The sequence below is a fragment of the Solanum stenotomum genome, chromosome 8 (assembly GCF_019186545.1).
Source record: "Solanum stenotomum isolate F172 chromosome 8, ASM1918654v1, whole genome shotgun sequence".
Taxonomy (NCBI): Eukaryota; Viridiplantae; Streptophyta; class Magnoliopsida; order Solanales; family Solanaceae; genus Solanum; species Solanum stenotomum.
This window is the reverse complement of record NC_064289.1, coordinates 26,835,535-26,857,357: the sequence shown is the minus strand read 5'-3', so window position 1 is coordinate 26,857,357 and position 21,823 is coordinate 26,835,535. Positions and strand designations below refer to the sequence as shown.

The 21,823-nt window shown below is 33.0% G+C and overlaps 2 protein-coding genes and 1 pseudogene across 6 annotated transcripts in view; all 3 read left to right on the top strand.

Moving 5' to 3' along the window:
- Positions 1-638, top strand: part of LOC125872566 (ribulose bisphosphate carboxylase large chain-like) — a 2,082-nt pseudogene extending 1,444 nt beyond the window's left edge. The window contains exon 1 of the transcript XR_007447142.1: positions 1-638. This exon is cut by the window's left edge and continues 1,444 nt beyond it. The product of XR_007447142.1 is annotated as a ribulose bisphosphate carboxylase large chain-like (transcript).
- LOC125872569 (CBL-interacting protein kinase 18-like) overlaps positions 1-9,340 on the top strand; it is a 97,093-nt gene extending 87,753 nt beyond the window's left edge. For 2 of the 4 annotated variants that reach the window (XM_049553309.1, XM_049553310.1), the window contains exon 2: positions 7,676-9,340. In XM_049553309.1, the coding sequence (XP_049409266.1) occupies positions 7,981-9,312 (1,332 nt within the window). In that variant the 5' untranslated portion in view covers positions 7,676-7,980 and the 3' untranslated portion in view covers positions 9,313-9,340. Of the gene's footprint in view, positions 1-6,924; positions 6,978-7,675 lie in introns of those variants that run through there. The other 2 variants (XM_049553308.1, XM_049553311.1) reach the window with 2 other exon arrangements.
- On the top strand, positions 1,474-7,881 carry LOC125873669 (acetyl-coenzyme A carboxylase carboxyl transferase subunit beta, chloroplastic-like). Its single transcript, XM_049554549.1, has 2 exons — positions 1,474-1,711; positions 7,676-7,881. The coding sequence occupies exons 1-2, from the start codon at positions 1,474-1,476 to the stop codon at positions 7,879-7,881; spliced, it is 444 nt and encodes a 147-aa protein (XP_049410506.1).
- Positions 9,341-21,823: the final 12,483 nt, after the last annotated feature.

Here is a 21,823-nt window from a genome sequence, read left to right as displayed (position 1 = left end):
GCAAATACTACCTTGGCTCATTATTGCCGAGATAATGGTCTACTTCTTCACATCCACCGTGCAATGCATAAGGTTATTGATAGACAGAAGAATCATGGTATCCACTTCCGGGTATTAGCAAAAGCGTTACGTATGTCTGGTGGAGATCATATTCACTCTGGTACCGTAGTAGGTAAACTGAAGGTGAAAGAGACATAACTTTGGGCTTTGTTGATTTACTGCGTGATGATTTTATTGAACAAGATAGAAGTCGCGGTGTTTATTTCACTCAAGATTGGGTCTCTTTACCAGGTGTTCTACCTATGGCTTCAGGAGGTATTCACGTTTGGCATATGCCTGCTCTGACCGAGATCTTTGGGGATGATTCCGTACTACAGTTCGGTGGAGGAACTTTAGGACATCCTTGGGGTAATGCGCCAGGTGTCGTAGCTAATCGAGTAGCTCTAGAAGCATGTGTAAAAGCTCGTAATGAAGGACGTGATCTTGCTCAGGAAGGTAATGAGATTATTCGCGAGGCTTGCAAATGGAGCCCGGAACTAGCTGCTACTTGTGAGGTATGGAAAGAGATCGTATTTAATTTTGCAGCAATGGACGTTTTGGATAAGTAAAAACAGTAGACATTAGCAGATAAATTAGCAGGAAATAAAGAAGGATAAGGAGAAAGAACTCAAGTAATTATCCTTCGTTCTCTTAATTGAATTACATTACAATTAAACTTGGCCCAATCTTTTACTAAAAGGATTGAGCCGAATACAACTAAGATTCTATTGCATATATTTTTATCAAGATTTGAAATACAAAATCTAGAAAACTAAATCAAACTCTAAGACTCAAATCTTTCTATTGTTGTCTTGGATCCACAATTAATCCTACGGATCCTTAGGATTGGTATATTCTTTTCTATCCTGTAGTTTGTAGTTCCCTGAATCAAGCCAAGTATTACAAACTCTTTCTACCCATCCTGTATATTGTCCCCTTTGTTCCATGTTGAAATAGAACCTTAATTTATTACTTATTATTAGATTTTAGATTGTTAGATTAGTTAGTGATTAGATATTAGTATTAGACGAGATTTTATGAATTTTTTTTATTTCTTTATAGGAGAGGACAAATCTCTTTTTTTCGATGCGAATTTGACACGACATAGGAGAAGCCGTCCTTTATCAAAAAATTTATTATTTTGAATAATAAAAGGGGGTTCCAACATATTAATATATAGTGAAGTGTTCCCCCAGATTCAGAACTTTTTTTGAATACTCACAATCCGTATTAGTTAATAATCCTAGTGATTGGATTTCTATGCTTAGTCTGATAGGAAATAAGATATTCAAATAAATAATTTTATAGCGAATGACTATTCATCTATTGTATTTTCATGCAAATAGGGGGCAAGAAAACTCTATGGAAAGATGGTGGTTTAATTCGATGTTGTTTAAGAAGGAGTTCGAACACAGGTGTGGGCTAAATAAATCAATGGGCAGTCTTGGTCCTATTGAAAATACCAGTGAAGATCCAAATCTAAAAATGAAAAACATTCATAGTTGCAGTAATGTTGATTATTTATTCGGCGTTAAAGACATCTGGAATTTCATCTCTGATGACACTTTTTTAGTTAGTGATAGGAATGGAGACAGTTATTCCATCTATTTTGATATTGAAAATCAGATTTTTGAGGTTGACAACGATCATTCTTTTCTGAGTGAACTAGAAAGTTCTTTTTCTAGTTATCAAAATTCGAGTTATCTGAATAATGGATTTAGGGGCGAAGATCCCTACTATAATTCTTACATGTCTTACATGTATGATACTCAATATAGTTGGATCAGAATTGGACTCAATATATTCAGAAGAATATGTGAGTGATTCATACACAGCATCTCTTTCCTTTATCAAGGGTTCGACCAATTGATAAGTTTCCACAAATAATTGAAATTCAATTTCTTGATCTGTATCTTCAATTTTTGGAAACTTATAAAGTTCTTCCGTCAAACCTTGATCAATGAACCTACAAAATCCTTCAAATTGTATCTGATTAAATCCAGGTATTGTAGATATTCCCTCATTTCCATCCCCGAGCATTTTAAATTTCCCATTTAGCAAAAACTCCCACTATTGGTTCATTCTACATCTAATTAGATAGATTAGATAAATGATCTAGCAATGATGGCATTTCAATTTTGTTTACCGAATCACATGAAATTTTACCCAACTCCATATCTGGAATGTATGAAATACGTATGAACGGAGGAAGAAAGAGAATTTTCTATTTAAATTGAATTGAATTGGAATTTTCAACAGATACAAATGGAAAGAAATTGATAAAACATCCCTAGAAACCTACTTCTGCTACTTAGACTTATTAATGAAGTTATAGGATTTTGTATAGAATATAAAAAGAAAAATGATTCCATTTCTACCATTATTATGATAATACATATTCCAACATGCTTGAATACCAGAAAAATAAATGGATTGGACATTTGATCTTTTCGCTGAGATAAGGCATAAAAATCAGAAATAATATATAGAATTAGAATAGGTTTTTTAGCATTTACCCCCCCTTTATGTTATGGATTTCATTGTTCAAAAAATGATTCGCAGAGAAGAGAGATATTTTGTTTACGAATTTTTGAGTAGAATACGATTGTGAAGTGTATAAGAAAAGAAGGTTTGTATGGCTTAAACACGTGTGGAGATATCTATAATATCTGTCTTTCTTCTCTTTTATTGTTTTATTGTCGTTTTATGTTCTATTCGGGGCAACGCAGGTTGTGCTCTCCGAAAACATAATTTCAATTTTCTATTCAATTAAAAATTCAAATTGAAGTATGATACTTTTCTGATATCTGATAATTCTATATCGGGAACATATATAAATAATATATATCCGTCTAACAATTTATCTTGGGAGGTTTACATATACTGATAATTGTTGTTATAATTAATATTAATAATTCAAATTGAGAAGGATTTTTTGATTGAAAAAATCCATACTGAACTAATTAGTTATATATCATCTATCAAGTTGTATTTTCTTATGTCATTAGGAAACCAAAATTTGGAGATTCAAATCCAAGAATCATTCATGCATTCTAAGGCAATAGTTACTGGGTCCTATTTTCAGAAAGTTGAATTTTGTATTTTGCGACTGAAAATCCACATTTGATTTTTCAATAGAAAGGTAAGAGAAAGTTTTGAACATTATGAATTTTGAGATAGACTCAATCGAAATTGAAAGGATGAATCAAACCCAATCAAAAGGGAAGAAGGATTAGGATTTCTTTGACTTTTAGGAAAAATTAAGGAAAACAGAACTCAAGGTGCAAGTACAATAAAAAAGCAGTTCAGTAATCCGGGAAAGTTTTCATCTATTTTGTATTTGTAGCATTTTGGCGACATGGCCGAGCGGTAAGGCAGAGGACTACAAATCTTTTTTTCCCCAGTTCAAATCCAGGTGTCGCCTGATCAACAAAAAACTTGAAATCTCTTTTTTTCTTCTGTTGATATAACCCGCCGAATGATTCGCCAGCAGAAGCATAGAAAGCAGACTGTTGATACTTGTTTTGGTCTGGGTGTTTTTATAAAAAATTGTAAATATCCTTGCATTGCATATTTAGGCTTAGCTTTCAAGTAAATATTCGAATGCTCGAGGGGCTATCAAGACTTCGCAATTACCTTCTACTACAAATCAAAATTTTATATTATTAATCCATTGTATAATGACTGGACCTTGGAGAGCTCGATAGGAAATCGAAATAGTTGTGGAAGGGGGCGGAAAATACTTTATTATATACGAGGAACTCACGAAAATATCTCAATGCTCAAGCATCCAATCAATTCAAATGAGGGTCAACAAAAAAAGAATAGGACCTATTATTACTACATCTTCCATTAGTAACATTCCCTTGAGATGTTACTGCGGATTTTGCTTGGGTTTAATCTTTCCCGATTATAAATCATATAGAAATTTCTTATAAAATGAGCGAATTTATTGGATTGGTTTATTAATAGTCTTCGTTCTTTTTGACTTTGCGCCATTGATTCTACTATTATTAGTATTAGTGAGGAATAATGGAACAATTCCTTTATATTTATAGAGATAGGGGACATAATTCACATGGATATAGTAAGTCTTGCTTGGGCTGCTTTAATGGTAGTCTTTACTTTTTCCCTTTCACTCGTAGTGTGGGGAAGGAGTGGACTCTAGGGGTTCTGCTAATTGAGTTAAGGAAGCAAGTTGTATCAATATCAATTGCTTTCTAGATGGTTGTGCAACACCTTTGGAACAAAATAAAAATATCTTCATTTTGAAATTCCATTGGACTCGATTGGAGTAATGTATTATAGGAATCATCCTCTTTCAATCAAAGAGCTATTTCAACGATTCCCATGTTTGTAGTTCGAAAGGAAAAGGATCCCAGGAAATTTATTCGAACCTAATTCTTACTAAATTTTCTATTCCAATTAATAGCCTCTTCCTAGGTGATACTGAGGAGGGTCGGACCCTTTTTTTATTTGTTTCTCTCATTACTGTTCAAAGAAGAAGTGATTTTGTTAAGTGTATACGGACTTTGTATGAGAAAGAAAGGATATAAACATAGTGGTTGTCTAACGAGATACTATTTAGGATAAGATCGTCAGGTGAGTCACATATTGCTCATTTACCGCTTTCGAATTTTTGAAATTGGATTTAGACTTTTTTAGACTTTATCGACTTATTTCATATCATGGTTCAGGCGTTAAAAATCAGTGAGGTTTACTCTTCCTTTTCGATGCCCGTGGAACTACTGTCAATGATTTACTTCTTGGGAATGTTAAAAAAAAGATTACTACGTGATTTTTTGAATATGCCTATATCTATCGCTTTTGCTTCATTGATTTGATTCTCTCAATAGCTACCGAGATTCATATTGGAAATCAAAAATATAGTAATTCAAACTATAAGACATAGGAGTAATTCAGATTGATCAGAATAAATAGATATAGCAAATAAATGGAATTGGATGCTATGTCAATCCCATATATGGAATTGATATTCACATATATCAAGATAATATTGTAGATTGATATATAGATCCATATCAAATGCAGCCTCTATCTTTATTTTATTCCAGGGGGCAGCTTTATAACAAGAATCTAACTAATAAATAGTATGGTAGAAAGATTCACCTATTTCTTTCTACCATACTATCTATCTATTAGAATACTGTCGATTCTAGTCCACTCATTTCATTTAAGACATGAAATTGGAATCTTTTTCATTTTATTTCGTCAATTTTGGCTAAGAAGTCAAGTTTCATTCAAATTAGTTAATAATTAATCGTTTTGACTGACTGTTTTTACATAAATGATAAGTAGAAAAGCGGTAGGAACTAGAATAAATAGTGCAGTAGCAATAAATGCAAGAATATTTACTTCCATAATCTCATCGGTTTTTTACTTCGCAATAACTCGGGATTTAATCCCATAGAGATGATAAATCTTTGGCCTGTAAATTCAATGAATGAATATTACCTCTCGATGATCTTGAATCAGATCAATATCATGAATAACAATAGCTGAACTATCAAATAAATTCGTCGTCGAGAATTGAATAGTATAACATAGGAAGTTCTTTTATCCATACCGCCCCAAACTTGGATTGCTGACCTAACCCAAAATTCCTTTATTTATTTATCATTTTTTATTATCTGTTCTTTTTTTCTCTCTAATCTATCTAGTTCCTTCTTGTACAATCATCTGATGAAGTCTCATCAAATAGCTCTTCCACTTCCAGTGGTCACATAGTTACAAACCCAAACAAACAATAAAAGCTAAATGGAAAAAGAAAGGAGTTTAGAACGAAACTATTTTTGACTTGGAAGACAAAGAAGTGTGATAAAGATGAGACCGTATAAAATGAATATTCATCAAATTTACTATTTTTCGATTTGTTCTTTCGTCGATGGGGCCTTAAAACAAAATGAAAAATAGGAAAAATGATTCATTCGCCTTTCTAAGAGGAGTAGGATCTTTGGTTGATCTGTCCTTCCCCCTCCTTTCTTCGTAGATTATTAGCCCCGGGACACCTATACCAAAAGCTCAGTGTGCAATTTGCATGAAATCTATTTTGCAACTTCAAACTAGTAAGTCAGGTTCCATAAACCCGTAGCCAGTTATCTTGGTAGAAACAACAAGATTTTGGGATTAAGAGTAAACTTACATAGATGCTTGGGACCTAATACAAATTATAAGAAAATTTGTGATTAATTATTTTATTGGAAATATAATATGTAATGAGCATTTTCACACTGAGATTAAGAGTAATTAAAGACTCTAAAGTCCTTATATTAAGTAATTTCTACATAATAATCCATAATTTATTGTTATTATATAAACCCCTAAACTTGATGCAAATTATTAGTTTTATCTCCGAACTATTAATAGTCATAAAAAACACTTCTTTATACTTGACTAATTAAACTTAGATACAACTCCGGATCTATCACATGACCTAATAAGTGGTTTCAAATTCTTGTAATAACATAAAACTCTTAATGAAAAGAAAAGTCAAGAGAAGTGTAGAAAATATCTTAAACGTGACGCTAAATTAAGGATGTATTTCATTCATGTTGAAGATCGTGGGTCTATGTAAGTTCTGTTAGCCAAGTAAAAGAGTGTTTTTAAATTTGTCAATAGTTAACGATGAAACTAATAATTCATACATAGTTTAGGAGAGTTTTCAATATTCTTTTTAAACAATTCACGAAAATTCTGCCTGTTTTGTACAGATGTCCAATACGTGTCTAGATACGATCGCAGGAGCTTACCAACTTTTCACTTACAGACAATTATTTTGTATCAAGGCAACAAAATCTGAACATTACAAATTATTTAGTCACAACTTTAATGCTTTCATGTATATATAAAGGGGAACTTCACCAAATTACCAACACACCTCGTATTTTTCTCCTTGGATCGTCTCTACTTGTATTCAGGTTCGTTCTTATACCCATTTTAAGTTTAATTTCGATTTGTTTGTGAATTTTGATTATTCATGGTAGAGAATTCGATGATTTTTTTAGTAAATGTTGTGTGAATGTGGAATTTACACTTGTTCATGTTTGCCTTTTTCATTTTTGTTTAAATGCTAATTATCGATTTGATCGGAGATGCTTTAGTTATAGCTATTTTTAGATTGGTAAAGAAGGGGGGGATTGAATTGGTTTTGCTTTTTTTGGCCCGATTTGATGATGGAATGGTGGTCCAGAATCAAGATATAAAGAATCTAATTTTAGATTCAGAAACAGATCTTGCCAGGGTATTTTAGCCTTGTAATAGAACATGATATGTCTTCTGTTTGAATTTTGTAGTTATTTAAATGGAAGTAAAGTTTATCTATAATGACTGCTTAACCTGCATTGGTGGTATAGCTTTTTTGAACATTTCCAAATGAACAATTTCAACGAAATCTTTTCATTTTCTATTGTACTACTATTACTTTTTATTTGGGCATCGTTTTCTTGTCCGCCTCCCAAGGTAGGGGTAAGGTGTGTACACTCTACCCTCCCTAGACTTGTGTGATGACGTTGGATATATTGTTTTTGTTGACTATCTCTAGTTTTGCTTTTGCGTTTAAGTTAATTAATAATAAGCTGTAGTTTTGAGTCTCTTTTTCTTATCTTGTGATTTTTAGGATGCAGAAAGATGGGGTTAAACAACAGCTCTTGGCTCTTAGAAGCCTCTGAGTTTCCATCTGCATTGGGATTATTCTGTTCTCTACATGATGATTTCAAATTTGCAGCTCATAGAGCATTTAAGTTCTCGTACCAGATGCACAATGAAGTAACAGTGATTAAGAATGTTGTTGTGCTGAAGCACGGCCTTGTTGCAGACGGTTGAACACTGAAACAAGGTTTCGTGCCTGTAAATAGAGAATTATCATATCAGCAGGAGTGTTATTTATAGAATTATAGTATAAAGTAGGATTGTTTGTTGAAAATGGTGAAAAATGGAAATGCATTGATGCAAAAATATGAATTGGGGAGATTATTAGGTCAAGGCAACTTTGGTAAGGTTTATTATGGAAAGAATCTGGAAAGCGGACAGACTGTAGCCATTAAAGTAATTGATAAAGAGAAGGTTCAGAAAGCTGGACTGACTGAACAGACGAAACGAGAGATATCTGTTATGGCATTGGTCAAACATCCACATGTTGTGCAGCTATACGAGGTCATGGCAACTAAGAGTAAGATTTACTTTGTGATCGAACATGCCAAAGGTGGCGAGCTTTTCAACACACTGACAAAGGGGAGGCTCAAGGAAGATGTTGCTAGAAAGTTGTTTCAGCAACTGATCAACGCAGTTGAATTTTGCCACAGCCGAGATGTTTATCACCGTGATCTCAAACCGGAAAATCTCCTACTGGATGAGAATGGAAACCTAAAGGTCTCAGACTTTGGTTTGAGTGCATTAGCTGAGTCTAAGCGGCAAGATGGGTTACTCCACACAACCTGTGGTACACCAGCATATGTTGCTCCTGAGGTGATTAGTAGAAAAGGATATAAAGGTGTCAAAGCTGACATCTGGTCTTGTGGGGTGATTTTATTCGTCTTGTTGGCTGGTTATCTTCCATTTTATGACTCAAATCTTATGAATCTGTATAGGAAGATATGCAGGGCAGAGTACAAATGCCCTCATTGGTTCCCTCTAGAAGTACGTAAACTTCTCTCTAGGATCCTTGACCCAAACCCTCATAAAAGGATTTCAATAGCCAAAATCAAGGAAAGCTCCTGGTTTAAGAAAGGATTGGGATCTACACATGTGGGAACTAAACAAGTAGTGAACCAAAATGTTATTGCAGATGGTGATGCTGTTTCCAGTTCAAATTTGGAGAGTAGTACCTCTTCCTCCGACACTAAGTTAGAGTTGATGAAACCTGCAATCTTTAGTGCATTTCATATCCTCTGCTGGTTTAATTTGTCTGGTTTATTCATAAACAATGATCAAAAGGAGGAGCTGCGATTCACATCAGTGAAGCCTGCCCCAGTCATCATATCCAAGCTTGTGGAAGTTGGCAGGAGTCTGAACCTTGAAATAAAGAAGAAAGAGGGTGGATTTCTTAGATTAGAGGGATTAAATGAGAGGAGATTTGAAACTCTGTGCATTGACGTGCAAATATTTGAAATTTCTGAATCCCATTATTACTTCATTGAGCTGAGTAGGTCAAGCGGTGATGCGATTGATTACCAAAACATGTTGACGCAAACTATCAGACCAGCTCTTGAGGAAATTGTTCTGGCTTGGCAAGGGGTGCAATCTCATCAACAATGAAGCTTCTGATTTCTAGATGCTTGCTCTGTCTGCTGATCATACTTTGTATTCTGTTTGTTTAATTGGTGCACTAGTTCTATCTATGAAAGCATATTACTGCAAACTTGGATTATTTTTCCCAGAGTTGCGTTGTCTCCCTTCTCTTATTTTATATTATTGCTTCAGTTATATAATTTCTGCCTTCAATAGTACTAGCTAGTTTTCATGCATGCATGAGTTAATTAAATGGCGTGCGGAAGTTATGTTGTATTTCTATTTGGAAATTTGTACTCAAGAACAGACAGAATCAGTGGAACAGCAACAGGGTATATATGCCGATTCTACTATCTATGATTTAGTGGTGGTTCTCATAGAATCGACCTAAATAATGTTGTGTGTTTGTGTGTGAGGATATCCGTTTTTACTGTGCATTCAATTTGCTTACCTCTCTTGAAGTTTTCAGTCACTCTCAATCCACCTGACTATTTAGGTGAAAAATTCAATAAAACAAAGAGTGTGTAGGAGTTTTTACTCTACATATATATACAATAAATAATAGTGCTAAGTTCATAAATAAAGAGAGATTTCAAATGTAAGTGTATGTTGGATATTATTTCAAATTCAATATAGGGTTTGTTTTAGTATCATATAAACATGTGATGATCATATTGTATAAGTAGAAAATTAATAAGCCTGCTGCGCTGCCTGTATGGCACTAGAGTTGAAGAATAAGGAACAAAATCATTTCTGAGTACTTCTCTTAAAGAATACGACGAAATTATTAACTAACAAGCGCCCTAAGAAATTTAAGTGAATAAATTCAATGCCTGCATTGTATTTTTGTTATATGATGATGAAGCCATTCTTATGGATTCCCCATATTATACTTTCTCTATAATCATTTTCATTTTCATTTTCTTTTTCTTTTCCTTTTTCTTTTTGGGGTAGCCATGAATATTTAAATCGAGAAAATTTCAGAAATAATGATACTCTAGGTCTAATTATTTGATGTTTCTAGTCTCCAATAATTTGAAGCCTAATTATGATGGATTTTAATGTCCGTTTCTGCTATTTATATCTGCATACATGAAATAGCATGAATACGGTATCTGAATTTTAATTGTATGCATATGTATATGTGTATGTTTTCAAAGCGCACAAGCTGGATGTTTGTGCATATATGTGAAGACGTCAATTGCATGTGTTTTCAAATTGTGTGTATAGGCCATTGCATGAGAAAGATATGCAAAGTGTATGTTTTAAATATGTCACACGTGTATATGTCAGGATCTCTATTAAAAAATAGCTCATTTCTGGGATTTTTAGATATACAAATACGTGTATTTTGTATATATCTTTCTATATTATAATATAATGTCACAATGATTTATATTTTTTTGTTAAAAGCACCACTATAGAGAATAATAAGGATTGGAGCCGAAACCTCTATACATCGAATCATGTAATTAATACAATCCTATAAATTATCGATGATATACTTAACTAGTTTAGGCAGCAAACTATAAATATATGATTCTTGCTAGTAAATTAAGAGAATTAAATATGAGATTGATGAAATGAGAATGTAAGTTTTTATTTCGTGGCAAGTGGTGTTTGTTTGTTTAAAAGAAGAAGGAATGTGTTGATATTAGAGGTGTACCCACCTTTTAGCAGTGGGGTGCACCCATGAAGAACATACGTGTGCTCTAGTGTTGTTGGTACTAGGCAAAAGAATAACCTGCTAGATTAGGATTTGAATCCAGCTAGAGCACTATTTTTATTATAAATTTAGCTTAGAGATTATATTTAGTGCAACCAAAAATTTTAAAAACTTTTAGCTTAGAAATCATATTTTATATACCCGAAGTCTTTAAATTCTAAGTTCAAATATTTGTTTTGCAGTGTTAAATGTGGAAAACAAGGAGGGCAAGCTGTTAATTAATAATTAATTAATTATAAACATAAACTGTCATCTTCAAGAAGCAAAGCGAAGGAGATATTTTGATTTAAATGGGAGTCAGATCAGGCAAACGGTTTTGCTCCACTTTATATTAGGAGAGTGTGGTTGGGTCTGACTCCGTTATAGGGCTAGTACGTCGGGGATTGTTTGGGATAAGTCAAACTTGGAACGAGTGTTGTATGGCTACCTAGTGATTTACAAGTACCCTCACTGCACTGATCATAGTAAACTCCTTCTCGTTGTACAGAAAAGAGATTTAATTTAAACGACCAGGTACAACATATGAGTTCGATCCATTAAGTTCTTTATTTTTTCAGAAAAGAAACGAGAGATAAAAAAACATCTTTGATTACGATTAAAAGTATATATATTCCACTGAGCTATCTCTAAATTGGTCTAACGGCACCGAAAAACAAAAAATAAAAAACAAAGACTCTCTTTCTCTCTCTCTCTCAAGCTAATCCAAATTAATACTGATGCAATGTAATTATTTGATGGGGAGTCTAGTACAATTCTATTATTTATTTGATGGGGAGTCTTGGTACAATTCTACTATTATTATTATTAGATAGTTGCTGTCAACTGGTCAGTATGGGTGCCTTTAGTTTCGATTAGGGGTGTCTAAAATAGCCCAATAATAGGTAACTTACTTAATTTTTTGAGAATTTTAAGGGTTGGATTTAAGATAATTTAAATTGAGTTTAATCTTAACCCATTCAAACCTTAATCCATTATAAGAGAATTATCAATTGAGCTCAATTTAATCTCCAATTTCAATCGTTTTAAGACTATTTATTTGCATTAATGTAATGTATGTTCCTATAATGAAGGTATTAATTATTATCTATTTTATATCTTTTAGGATTTATCTATCCATTTGTAACTTCTTTTTAAAATTTTCTTGAGTTGAAATTTAAATTGTGGTTATAAAATTTAAATAACAATATATTAAAATTATTGAGATTAAGCAGGTCAAATTGAGCTGTTCAAGACCCAATCCGTTTTTAAACTCATTTCTTTTAATATCTCCAATTTTAACTCAACCCGCTATTTGACAACCTTACTTCTGTTTATATGAATATGATGATTGGCCAATAGAGTCCACTAGGCTCAACGGGAAATTCACCAAAGGAGAAGGTATATATCTTCTCACTCAAAGGTGATTGCGACACTACCCCAAAAGCTTATGGATACACAATATGTATAATTGTATACCCTTAGCTTGTCGTGACTCATTTTGCCTTAATTTATGTGATATTATTTAATTTAATATAAAATTTAATAGAGAAAAGAAGATTTTTGAAATTTGTAGTCTCAACAAATCTTAGTTATAATTCATATGTGTGGTATGAATCATTTCATTAAAGATAAAAGATTTTTTTTTAAAAAAAATAAAGTAGTTCCTAATAATAGAAATGTGACATTCTTTTGGAATAAATTAAAAACAAAAGGGTATAACATAAATTGAAACAGAGGGAGTAATAATTCTGAAGGGTGTGTTTGGTATGAATTTTTGATTTTCTCATGTTTGGTGGGTCAAGATATTTTTAAAAAGATTTTCTCTAATAAAACAAATTGCTTAAAAATGAGGAAAATGACTTTCGCAGTAAAATTAGCGAAAATAAGTCTCATAAGTAACATTTCACACTTATTGTCTCCTTCCCACTCATTCAAGCACCATCGGCCTTGATCATTCCAGCCCCACCCCCCGCCATCCCACTTCCACCTTATCTCACCACATAGTATTTTGTTAGATTATATATAAATGCTCTTGGAATAATATTTTTTTGCTTATTTACTAAAAACTAGAAAATAAGAAATCCACTTATATTCCCAAAAAATATTTTCTTCATACCGAACACATGATGATCTCCTTTCGTTTTCAGTTTAATTTAACCATTAATCATTCGGAAAATTTACGGGCCTAATTAATTGAAATTGGGTAACTTACAAAAATTTCACTAGTTTAGTACCTAATTACCTCCCTTTCCTTCACTTTTCATTATTACGAAACTTCTTAGAATTTGGATTTCATAGACATATATCTCTGATATATATGATCAAAATTAGGCATAACTTGTTGTAGATACATTGTATCCAAGTGGTTTCCTATGTATTTGACTCTCTCGCTCGCCTTTATCAATGTATCTGGTGTTCCAGATACATGTATCTAGTGTGATTCACATGTATTTGAGATACATATACTATCTCACTCGCATCCCTTCTATCTCACTTGCATCTCTCTTTATTTTAGTGTATCTGATAGCAAAAATATATATATGTTGGTGTATTTGACTTAAAATCGTATATGAAATTATCAATAAATACATATATGTTGATGTATTTGACTTAAAATCTTATATGAAATTATTAATAATGAGACATTATGTAATTATTTCAAACTATAGAGAAAATTAGTACATATGATAGAAATATTTTTTTAAGTAGGTAGTTTTTCTATTAAAATTTGCTCCAAATGGTTGTTACCCGTTCTATTGTATTGTTAGTTTAAATACAATGTTTGTTTTGATTGTTACTTTAATTCTATTGTATCGTATTGTTTAAATCCATCATTAGGTAATGACAAAAAGACTCATTTTATGTAACGACCGATAAGGTGTGGTTTGCGTCGTTATCTAAATATTTTCTTCTCATTTTATTTTTATTTATTATTTAATAATCATATTTTATCTTTTATCATACCTTTTCATAATAGTATTACCCCATATCCTACTTTTTTTTTATATGTTTATCACTCAAATTATGGATATGTGACATTACGTCATAATGACGAAAAACGATATAATCTATCCAAACATCATATTTATTAATACAATACAACACAATATAATATAATACAACACAATATAATACACTAAGATACATTATTTAACAATGCGTAACAACCACCCGAACAAAGTGTTATAGTGCATCAGCCTGTAAAGGATAAGAGCTCTAATAAAGTGAATCTAATAAAAATGCTTAGCAAAAGGAATTCAATTCGTATAAATTCTAGGCATCCTATTTGTTTTGGTCTATTGAAGGTCAAAGCATTTGGAGTGGAGCCACTTGGGGTACCCTTCACATTAACATCACGTGGCTACTTTCTCTCTATCCTTTTAGCAACATTAGTTTATATGTGAAGATATTTTAAGTAGCATATATGAGCCATTAAATGTTTCTTTTGTGCGTGTGTGTGTGTGGAGATGTGTTATGTTGTGAAATTATTGGAGGCTGGAGAGGGCCAACTCTTAATGGGCACAAATTCTGGATGTATGGGTTTTGTCTACATTGACTTACAAAAGGTAGTTTTGGAAAGTGAAGTAACCTCACAAGATACATGTCAAACCTGAATTTCTTCTTTTCTCTTTTTTTCATTAGTCATCCAACGAGTAGGTGCTCATCGCTATCAATCCGCGTTAGGGGGTGAAGACTGGCAAACTGGAAAAAGAAAGAGAGAAAATAACCAGCATCTTGTTCTCTTTGCGAGAACTATCAAATCGCGATTATTACAAATGTAATTTAATATCTATTCTTTTTATGCCCTCAGCACCTTGCAAGTAGGGGGTGAGTGGGTGTGAGATGTTGAAATACACTAGTAGCTATTTGTGCTATATTCTCACATCATATTTCACTAAACAATTTAGAAAGAAGGATTAATAAGCATTGGCCACTAGGCTTTTGGCTCTTCAATTTCTAATTCATTTTGAGAGTGACAAAAGATCCCATCCCATAGTCTTAGTATAGTCCCCACTAAGTGAAACCTAAAAGCATTGGGGTAGGGACATTAAGCAAACACTCATTATGTGCATATTTTAACAAAATAAATTTTTCTATCATTGGAATTGCATTCAGGTTTAAGTTATGTTGGGATTCAGGATAGACTGTATGATTGAGTTAAAGAAAATGCTTTTATTTTATTTTTGTTTGTGGCCTAATCATGCATGATGTTGAACATATTTTATGTAATTTCCTGACGCTTTTACCGCTCTATGATGAGGTTTTGAATTAAAAAATGGGGAAGTTACGTAGTTAAACAAGCATATGCTAGTTAATTAGCTAACATAGCTACAGTTTGCATTAATCATTCACAACTTACTTCTAGCTATAATTACATTCCTCTCTCTCACCTCTCACCTCTCACCTCTCTTCCTCTCTCTTGCCTATCTCTCCTCTATCTCGAATCTCGCTCGCCTCTCTCCTTTTTTTCTAGTCATCTCTCCCTTGCCTCTCTCCTCTCCCTGCCCAGTCTCTCTCGCTTCTCTTATACCAGTTTTTCTCTCGCTTTATACCAACACAGTTTATACAAATACAAATGTTAACAGTCGTGTATACAAACAAAAATTATACAAATATTCGTTTATATGAACAAAAATAATAACAATCAATTATACAAATACAAATTATAAGTGTCAACTATACAAATCTTTGTAGTGATACAAATACACATGTATTTGTTGATACAAATGATGACAAATAAATTATACATATACAAATACAAATGTTGAACTCGATACAATTGTATACGGATACAAATTGTATGTTGAAACACAAATACGATTTCTCTTTAGATTCAGATACCCACTACATGTACACAAGAATCTAATCAAACACAACTCTAAAATCGACACAATTTCCTGAAGAACTCATCAACCTCATCTAAACTCAACAACGATAGCCAATTTCAAGAACACAATTTAAGAACACTGAACTTTCAACTTTCTAGAATGAATTTCGCTGAAATTAACATGATTGGCGTGTGGGTGAAAAAACCCAACACTATGGAAGCTTACATACCTCTTAAGGATCAAACACATGGCGAAAATCTGCAATAAGACTCAAGAACCTCGACGAACGCCTTGATCCTTTCCTCTTTTCTCTTCTTGAACTCTCAACTAAAACCCTAGGCGTATATTAGGATTATAAAACTGAGCCTAATCAGATTAGACCCCTTAAACCTTACTAAAACTGAATTAAATCTGATTGGGTAAGGAAAAGACCAAAATACCCCTTACTATTTTTGGTAACTTTCCTTATTTGGACAGCCCGACTTCAAACGACAATATCTCCCTCATACGAGCTCGAAATTTAGCAAACTCGGTGGCATTGGAAAGATAATTCAAAGACCTTTCATTTGATATTTTACGGGCCACCGAACTCATTCTGTACTGAGAGTTATGATCGTTTGAAGTTGACCCAAATCTTAGAGGAACTTAGGAATGACTTGAAAATGAACTCTCTTTAGTTCTTCTTGGAACTCAAGGTGTTACATTCAGTGACCTTAACACTTTAGAAATTTTAAATTCCTCGGTAAAATCCTACTCACAACAAAGGATGGTTCAAGTCTTAGCTCAAAAATTTTCTGAGTGTTACAGGTTCGATGCTTAGATCTATTCTCTGCTACAATATCATTCGATGGAGTAAAAAGAACAATCACAGACTAGGATCTTACAATAGATTGTTCTTTAGTGAAATTCAAAATAGATAAAGGTCTATTTTGGTAGATTCACGATGGTATGTTATATCTCCGTTAATATTTTTTCTTGTTTGAAGAATCATTAGCCGTAAAGTATATTAAGACCCAAAATCAATCAAGTTTCAATAATTTGGTATAATTAACTACCAAAACTTAGAAGAAAATGTAAATTGAAAACTATAAGAAATCAGACACACAACTTAAATAATAGTTGAATCAGTTACAGGCCTCTATAATCAGAAGAGAGAATAAAGAGATGTATGTGGGATGGGAGATTGAGAACAGAGAGAGAGTTGATTAGGATTCATGAAGGTGAATTGGGGGGACAGATTATACCCAATTGATCTATTCTAGGCTATTTTTTTTTTTTTGAGAGAGTGGTGTATATATCTCAATGTATCTCACTTTAAATATGGTATAAAATACTTAAATAGTATTTACATAGTATATATATATATATATATTCGATGTAACTATATATCCTTTTGTTCTTTTTTACCACGTCATTGAGACATGAGTCCTTCTCTATCTTGGGGCAATAAATTCTTGCCTTTTTCTTACGATGATCATTCTATGATTTTGATAACAAGTGATCAAGGTCGATCTTCACCAAACACATCTCCAAATTGAGTTCTATCAAAAGAACCTTTGTGAATATCCCTTACTCATTTTATGTGTTCTCCCTTGTCCTGCAACATGCACAATGCAAGCTATACAAAAACATCTCTTGTTTCTCGCACTTAAAATCGAATTAATTAGCACAACTCATCTAGCTGGAATGTCCAATTAATTTTTTCTTCCAAACATCTCCTTCTTGTACGTGTGGAGGATGTGACATAATTTGGATATTGTGAGAGCTAATTAAAAGTTCCTTTCCATGGTCCTCCTTCCCCAATAATAATTAAAAGTTCCTTTCCCTAGCCCTTCTTATTTCCCAATAATATAATGTTAAGTTATGGAGGTGGAATATCGTTTTATGACCCTTGGGCATAATAATGAGCTTGAATAGACACATATAAAGCTACAACTTGCAATTGATGACTTGCATAAAGGGTATAGTCCCATGTGAAAATATATAGCTAGAAAGTATCAATTGTACTAGCTTATTTTCATAGTACAAATTAAGGGGTAAACAAAATCGAACCAAAAATTGAACCAAACCGCAAATTCAGTCAAATCGAAAAGAAACTCGACTAGTGGTTTGGTTTGACTTGGTTTGGTATTGGAAAAAAAATCCGACTATATTTGGGTTGGTTTGGTTTTAATTAAAAAAACCAACTCGGGACCAAACCAACCCGACATGATATATGTAATTTTAAAATTTTATTTTATACATAAAAATATTTACTTTGATATAATTTTAAAATATTTCTTATACTATTTCATAGTTTTTATCTTTTAATATATTATTTCAAGTTTAAAACATAGAATTCGGAATGGTCCAATAAAGATTATAGTTCATAGATGTTGATAATTATAGTAAAACTTAAATCAAAATCAAATTAATACTAATGCAAAAAGAAAATCAATTCAACACTAAGAATGACAATAATATTGAATATTTGTTCTTTAGTTTTACATTGGTTTAGACAATTAAAATACATAATCTAATTTTAATTTTTCCTTAAATATTTAGTAATGTAACTAATACTTATTAAATTTATTTTAGCATGATTTAGTACTTTTAAATTATGATCATTTTCATTATGACTTTGCAATATTTATTTTATATGATGATTTCATTATTATTTTTTATTGAATATTTTAGTATCATCAGTACTCGTCTCATATTTTGTGTCATTTTCTTAAGAAACACCTTAGATAATTGTATTTTGGTTGGACTAAAAAAATATTTGGAGCACAAGTTAACTATATGTTTGTATGCAAACTTTACCGAAAAAATCCGAGGTTTATTAGTTTGGTTTGATTTATAAATTTAAAAATTCGACACAATGGTTTGGTTTGGTATTTGAAAAATTCGAACCAACCCGAGGTTGAAAAACCCGAAAAAATCTGAATCTTATTAGTTTGGTTTGGTTTATAAATTTAAAAAATTTTACACAAATGATTTGGTTTGATATTTGAAAACCCCAAACCAACCAGGTCATGTACACCCCTAGTACAAATAATCAAAGTTGATGCTATGATAGCTGAACTTGCATAGGCCTACCAACTACTTTCAAGTGAAATTAAGATAAGGAATTAATTGATGCAAGCTTTGTCTAAGAGATAATGAAGCACTTGTTAGGTGATCGAAATGGTTCGAGGGATGAGACATAGAAAAAAAATGGGCAGTCTACAGGTGCACTAAAGCTCCTGCTATGCGCATGGTCTGGGGAAGGGTCTGACCATAAGTGCCTATTGTAGGCAGTCTTACCTCACATTTCTGCCAAAAGTTGTTTCCAAGGCTTGAACTCGTGATCTCCTGATTACACGGAAGCAACTTTACCAATTTGAGGGATGACAGATTGTTAGAAAAACAAGATTAAATTATGACTTGTCGTCATTAAAGATTCACTCACTTTAGATAGCTACTTGTATGATTAGTAGAACCACAATTTTCAGTAAGGGGTTTAAAATATGAAGAAGTCAAAAACACGAAAAAGTCGAAGGAAGTTCAACATCTACTATATATACATAAAAAAATATTTTTAACCATATATAAACAATGTAATTTTCAGCCGAAAGAGATTCGAATGAACCCCTCGATCCTACCTGACTATGCCCATTCTTGTATCCACATAAAGTGTGGCAAGATATTATATACAATATACGAAAAAACAAGGGGTGTACATGTAACATCTCGCACCTAGAAACAACTATAACGAGTTTAAAATATGAATTTTTTTTATTTTTGGAAAGAATAAGAAAAATCTGGAAATTTTGTATAAGTTAAGAAAGTGAGTTTTAACCATTTTCAAATGGCTATAACTCCTAGCTCAGGATGATTTAGGAGTAGCTATTGATATGGTTGGAAAACCCTTGGAGAGATCTTTCCAACACCGCCAAGTTTGTGTGATTTTGACATCATATGAGTAAGATATGCCTTTCAGAAGTTGGGTTGTTGGATTGAGGAAAGTCCCAATCCGGAATTAAGAAAGGGCAAAGTAGTCTTTTATCTAATTTATTTCCTAATTCGTTTTTAGGAATTTATTGGGGTAAAAACTTATTTTTGTCAGATTAGAAAAATTAAATTTCACACTTAGGGCTCGGAGAAAAGAGAAAAGAAGAAAAAAAGGGAGAAAGCCTAGATTTCGCCAAGAACGTCAAGCATCTGGAGTGGAATTCATCGAGGGTGATTCCTATTAAGGTATGTGAGATCTTATCGTGTTGGGTTAGTTCACCCACACACCAACTTGTTTCAATTCAACGATTTGGAATTGTTTACATGTTAAGGTTCTTGAAGAGCATTGTCAAATTCTGTTGGTTGATTGTTGAATGCCCAGTGTTGATTTGATTCGTGTTTCTGGGTTATTTTTCAAGTTAAATATATTGGGTATTGAGGGTACTAATGATTCTAAGTGTTTGGGGAAAGAACCATTGAGGTTTATAGTTGAAAAACATAGAAGAAAAATCGTCAAAACCTGGGGAAATGGGTGGGGCGTCGCGCCAACCAGCGCCCCCAAAAGGGACTCTAAAGTTCACCCCTTGGGGAGACACGCCAGCCAGCGCGCCCCAGCAGCCTCTCTGACATTTGAGGGTTGGCGCCCCACGCCTCTCAAAGCGCCAAGGACGCCAGTTCTCCCCATTTGTTCCCCACCTTTTAGTACGTGTTCCTTAGTGATGTACCTACGTTTTCTAGTTGATTCCAACACTCTAAGGTACATCTAAACATCATGAAATCATCCATAAACATGAGATCATGAACCTTGAATCCATAATCCAATTCAAACGAAGTTAAGATCAAAGTCTAGAGAAGTAAGAGTAAAGTCAAGATAAGTTCCTAGAGTTTTCCAAAAGTCTTTTCCAAATTTTTTAAACTTTGTTTTAAGACTTAAAGTTCAAGTTGAGTAAAGAGTGAAAAGTAAAGTTTGAAGTTCATTTCTTCAAAAGTATATGGGGACTAAGTATTCCCAAAGAGATTTAAAATGTTTTCACATTTAAATAAGAACGGAAACTGAGATTTCCAAAGAGCCTTCGGGCTAGTTTTCAGAAAAAGTAATCGCTTTCTAAATGAAGCAAGAGGGAAACTTTGATTTCCAAGATAGCCTTTGAGCTAAGTTTTTGAGCACTAATCTCAAATAACAGAAGAAATATGTTTTTAAAACATAAGAGCCAGTATATTTTGGAAGTAGTATTGAGCACCGAATTGGGGATGAGCATGAGTTTAGATAACTCACGTCACCATAAAACCATGTAGCCATCATGGGTAGAAAAGGGTCATACTTTTAAATGAATCCTTTTTGCAATAGACTAGTGGATCCATTAGGCAGTTCAGGTTCTATACCTTTGGCCGGGTATAGGATGCGATGGCAGCGTGAGGTAGATTGTTGTATCATCACTATATCTCTTATGTGATGGTTGTCGATTAGAGAAACTCCACAAAAGTTATTGTATTTTTGTATACATCAGTTTATTGTATTCTTACATACATTTCAGAGTTATGTTGTCCTTGTATATACACAGAGTTGACATCATGTTTTTAAACAGTTTTTCTTTATATTGCACTTGTTTAAACTGTTTTATAATAAAATGAGTTCAGTAAGTATTCATGAGTTGAGAAGAGCCAAGGTAAGTGTTTCTTTCAGATTTCCCTCTCAAGCCTATGTTGTTTAAGCATTCCAACTCTCATACTCGTACATTCAATGTACTGATGCCAGTTGGCCTGCATCTTATTATGATACAGACACAGGTAACTAGGATCGGCATCCGACGCATCGTTGATCCAGTGAACTGTTCAGAGTTTGTTGCTGAGCCTCTTTGCATTCCAGAGGACTCTTTTTTTTTATTGCTTTCTAATTAGTTCATTAGGATGTTGTGGGGGTTGTCCCAACATCCATCTCAGTTGTTTTAGAGGCTTCATAGACAGTCAGATGTTAGTCTTTTGAGTCTTTTCATTATCATTTCTTATTGTTAAGACTTGGGTTGCCACTTTT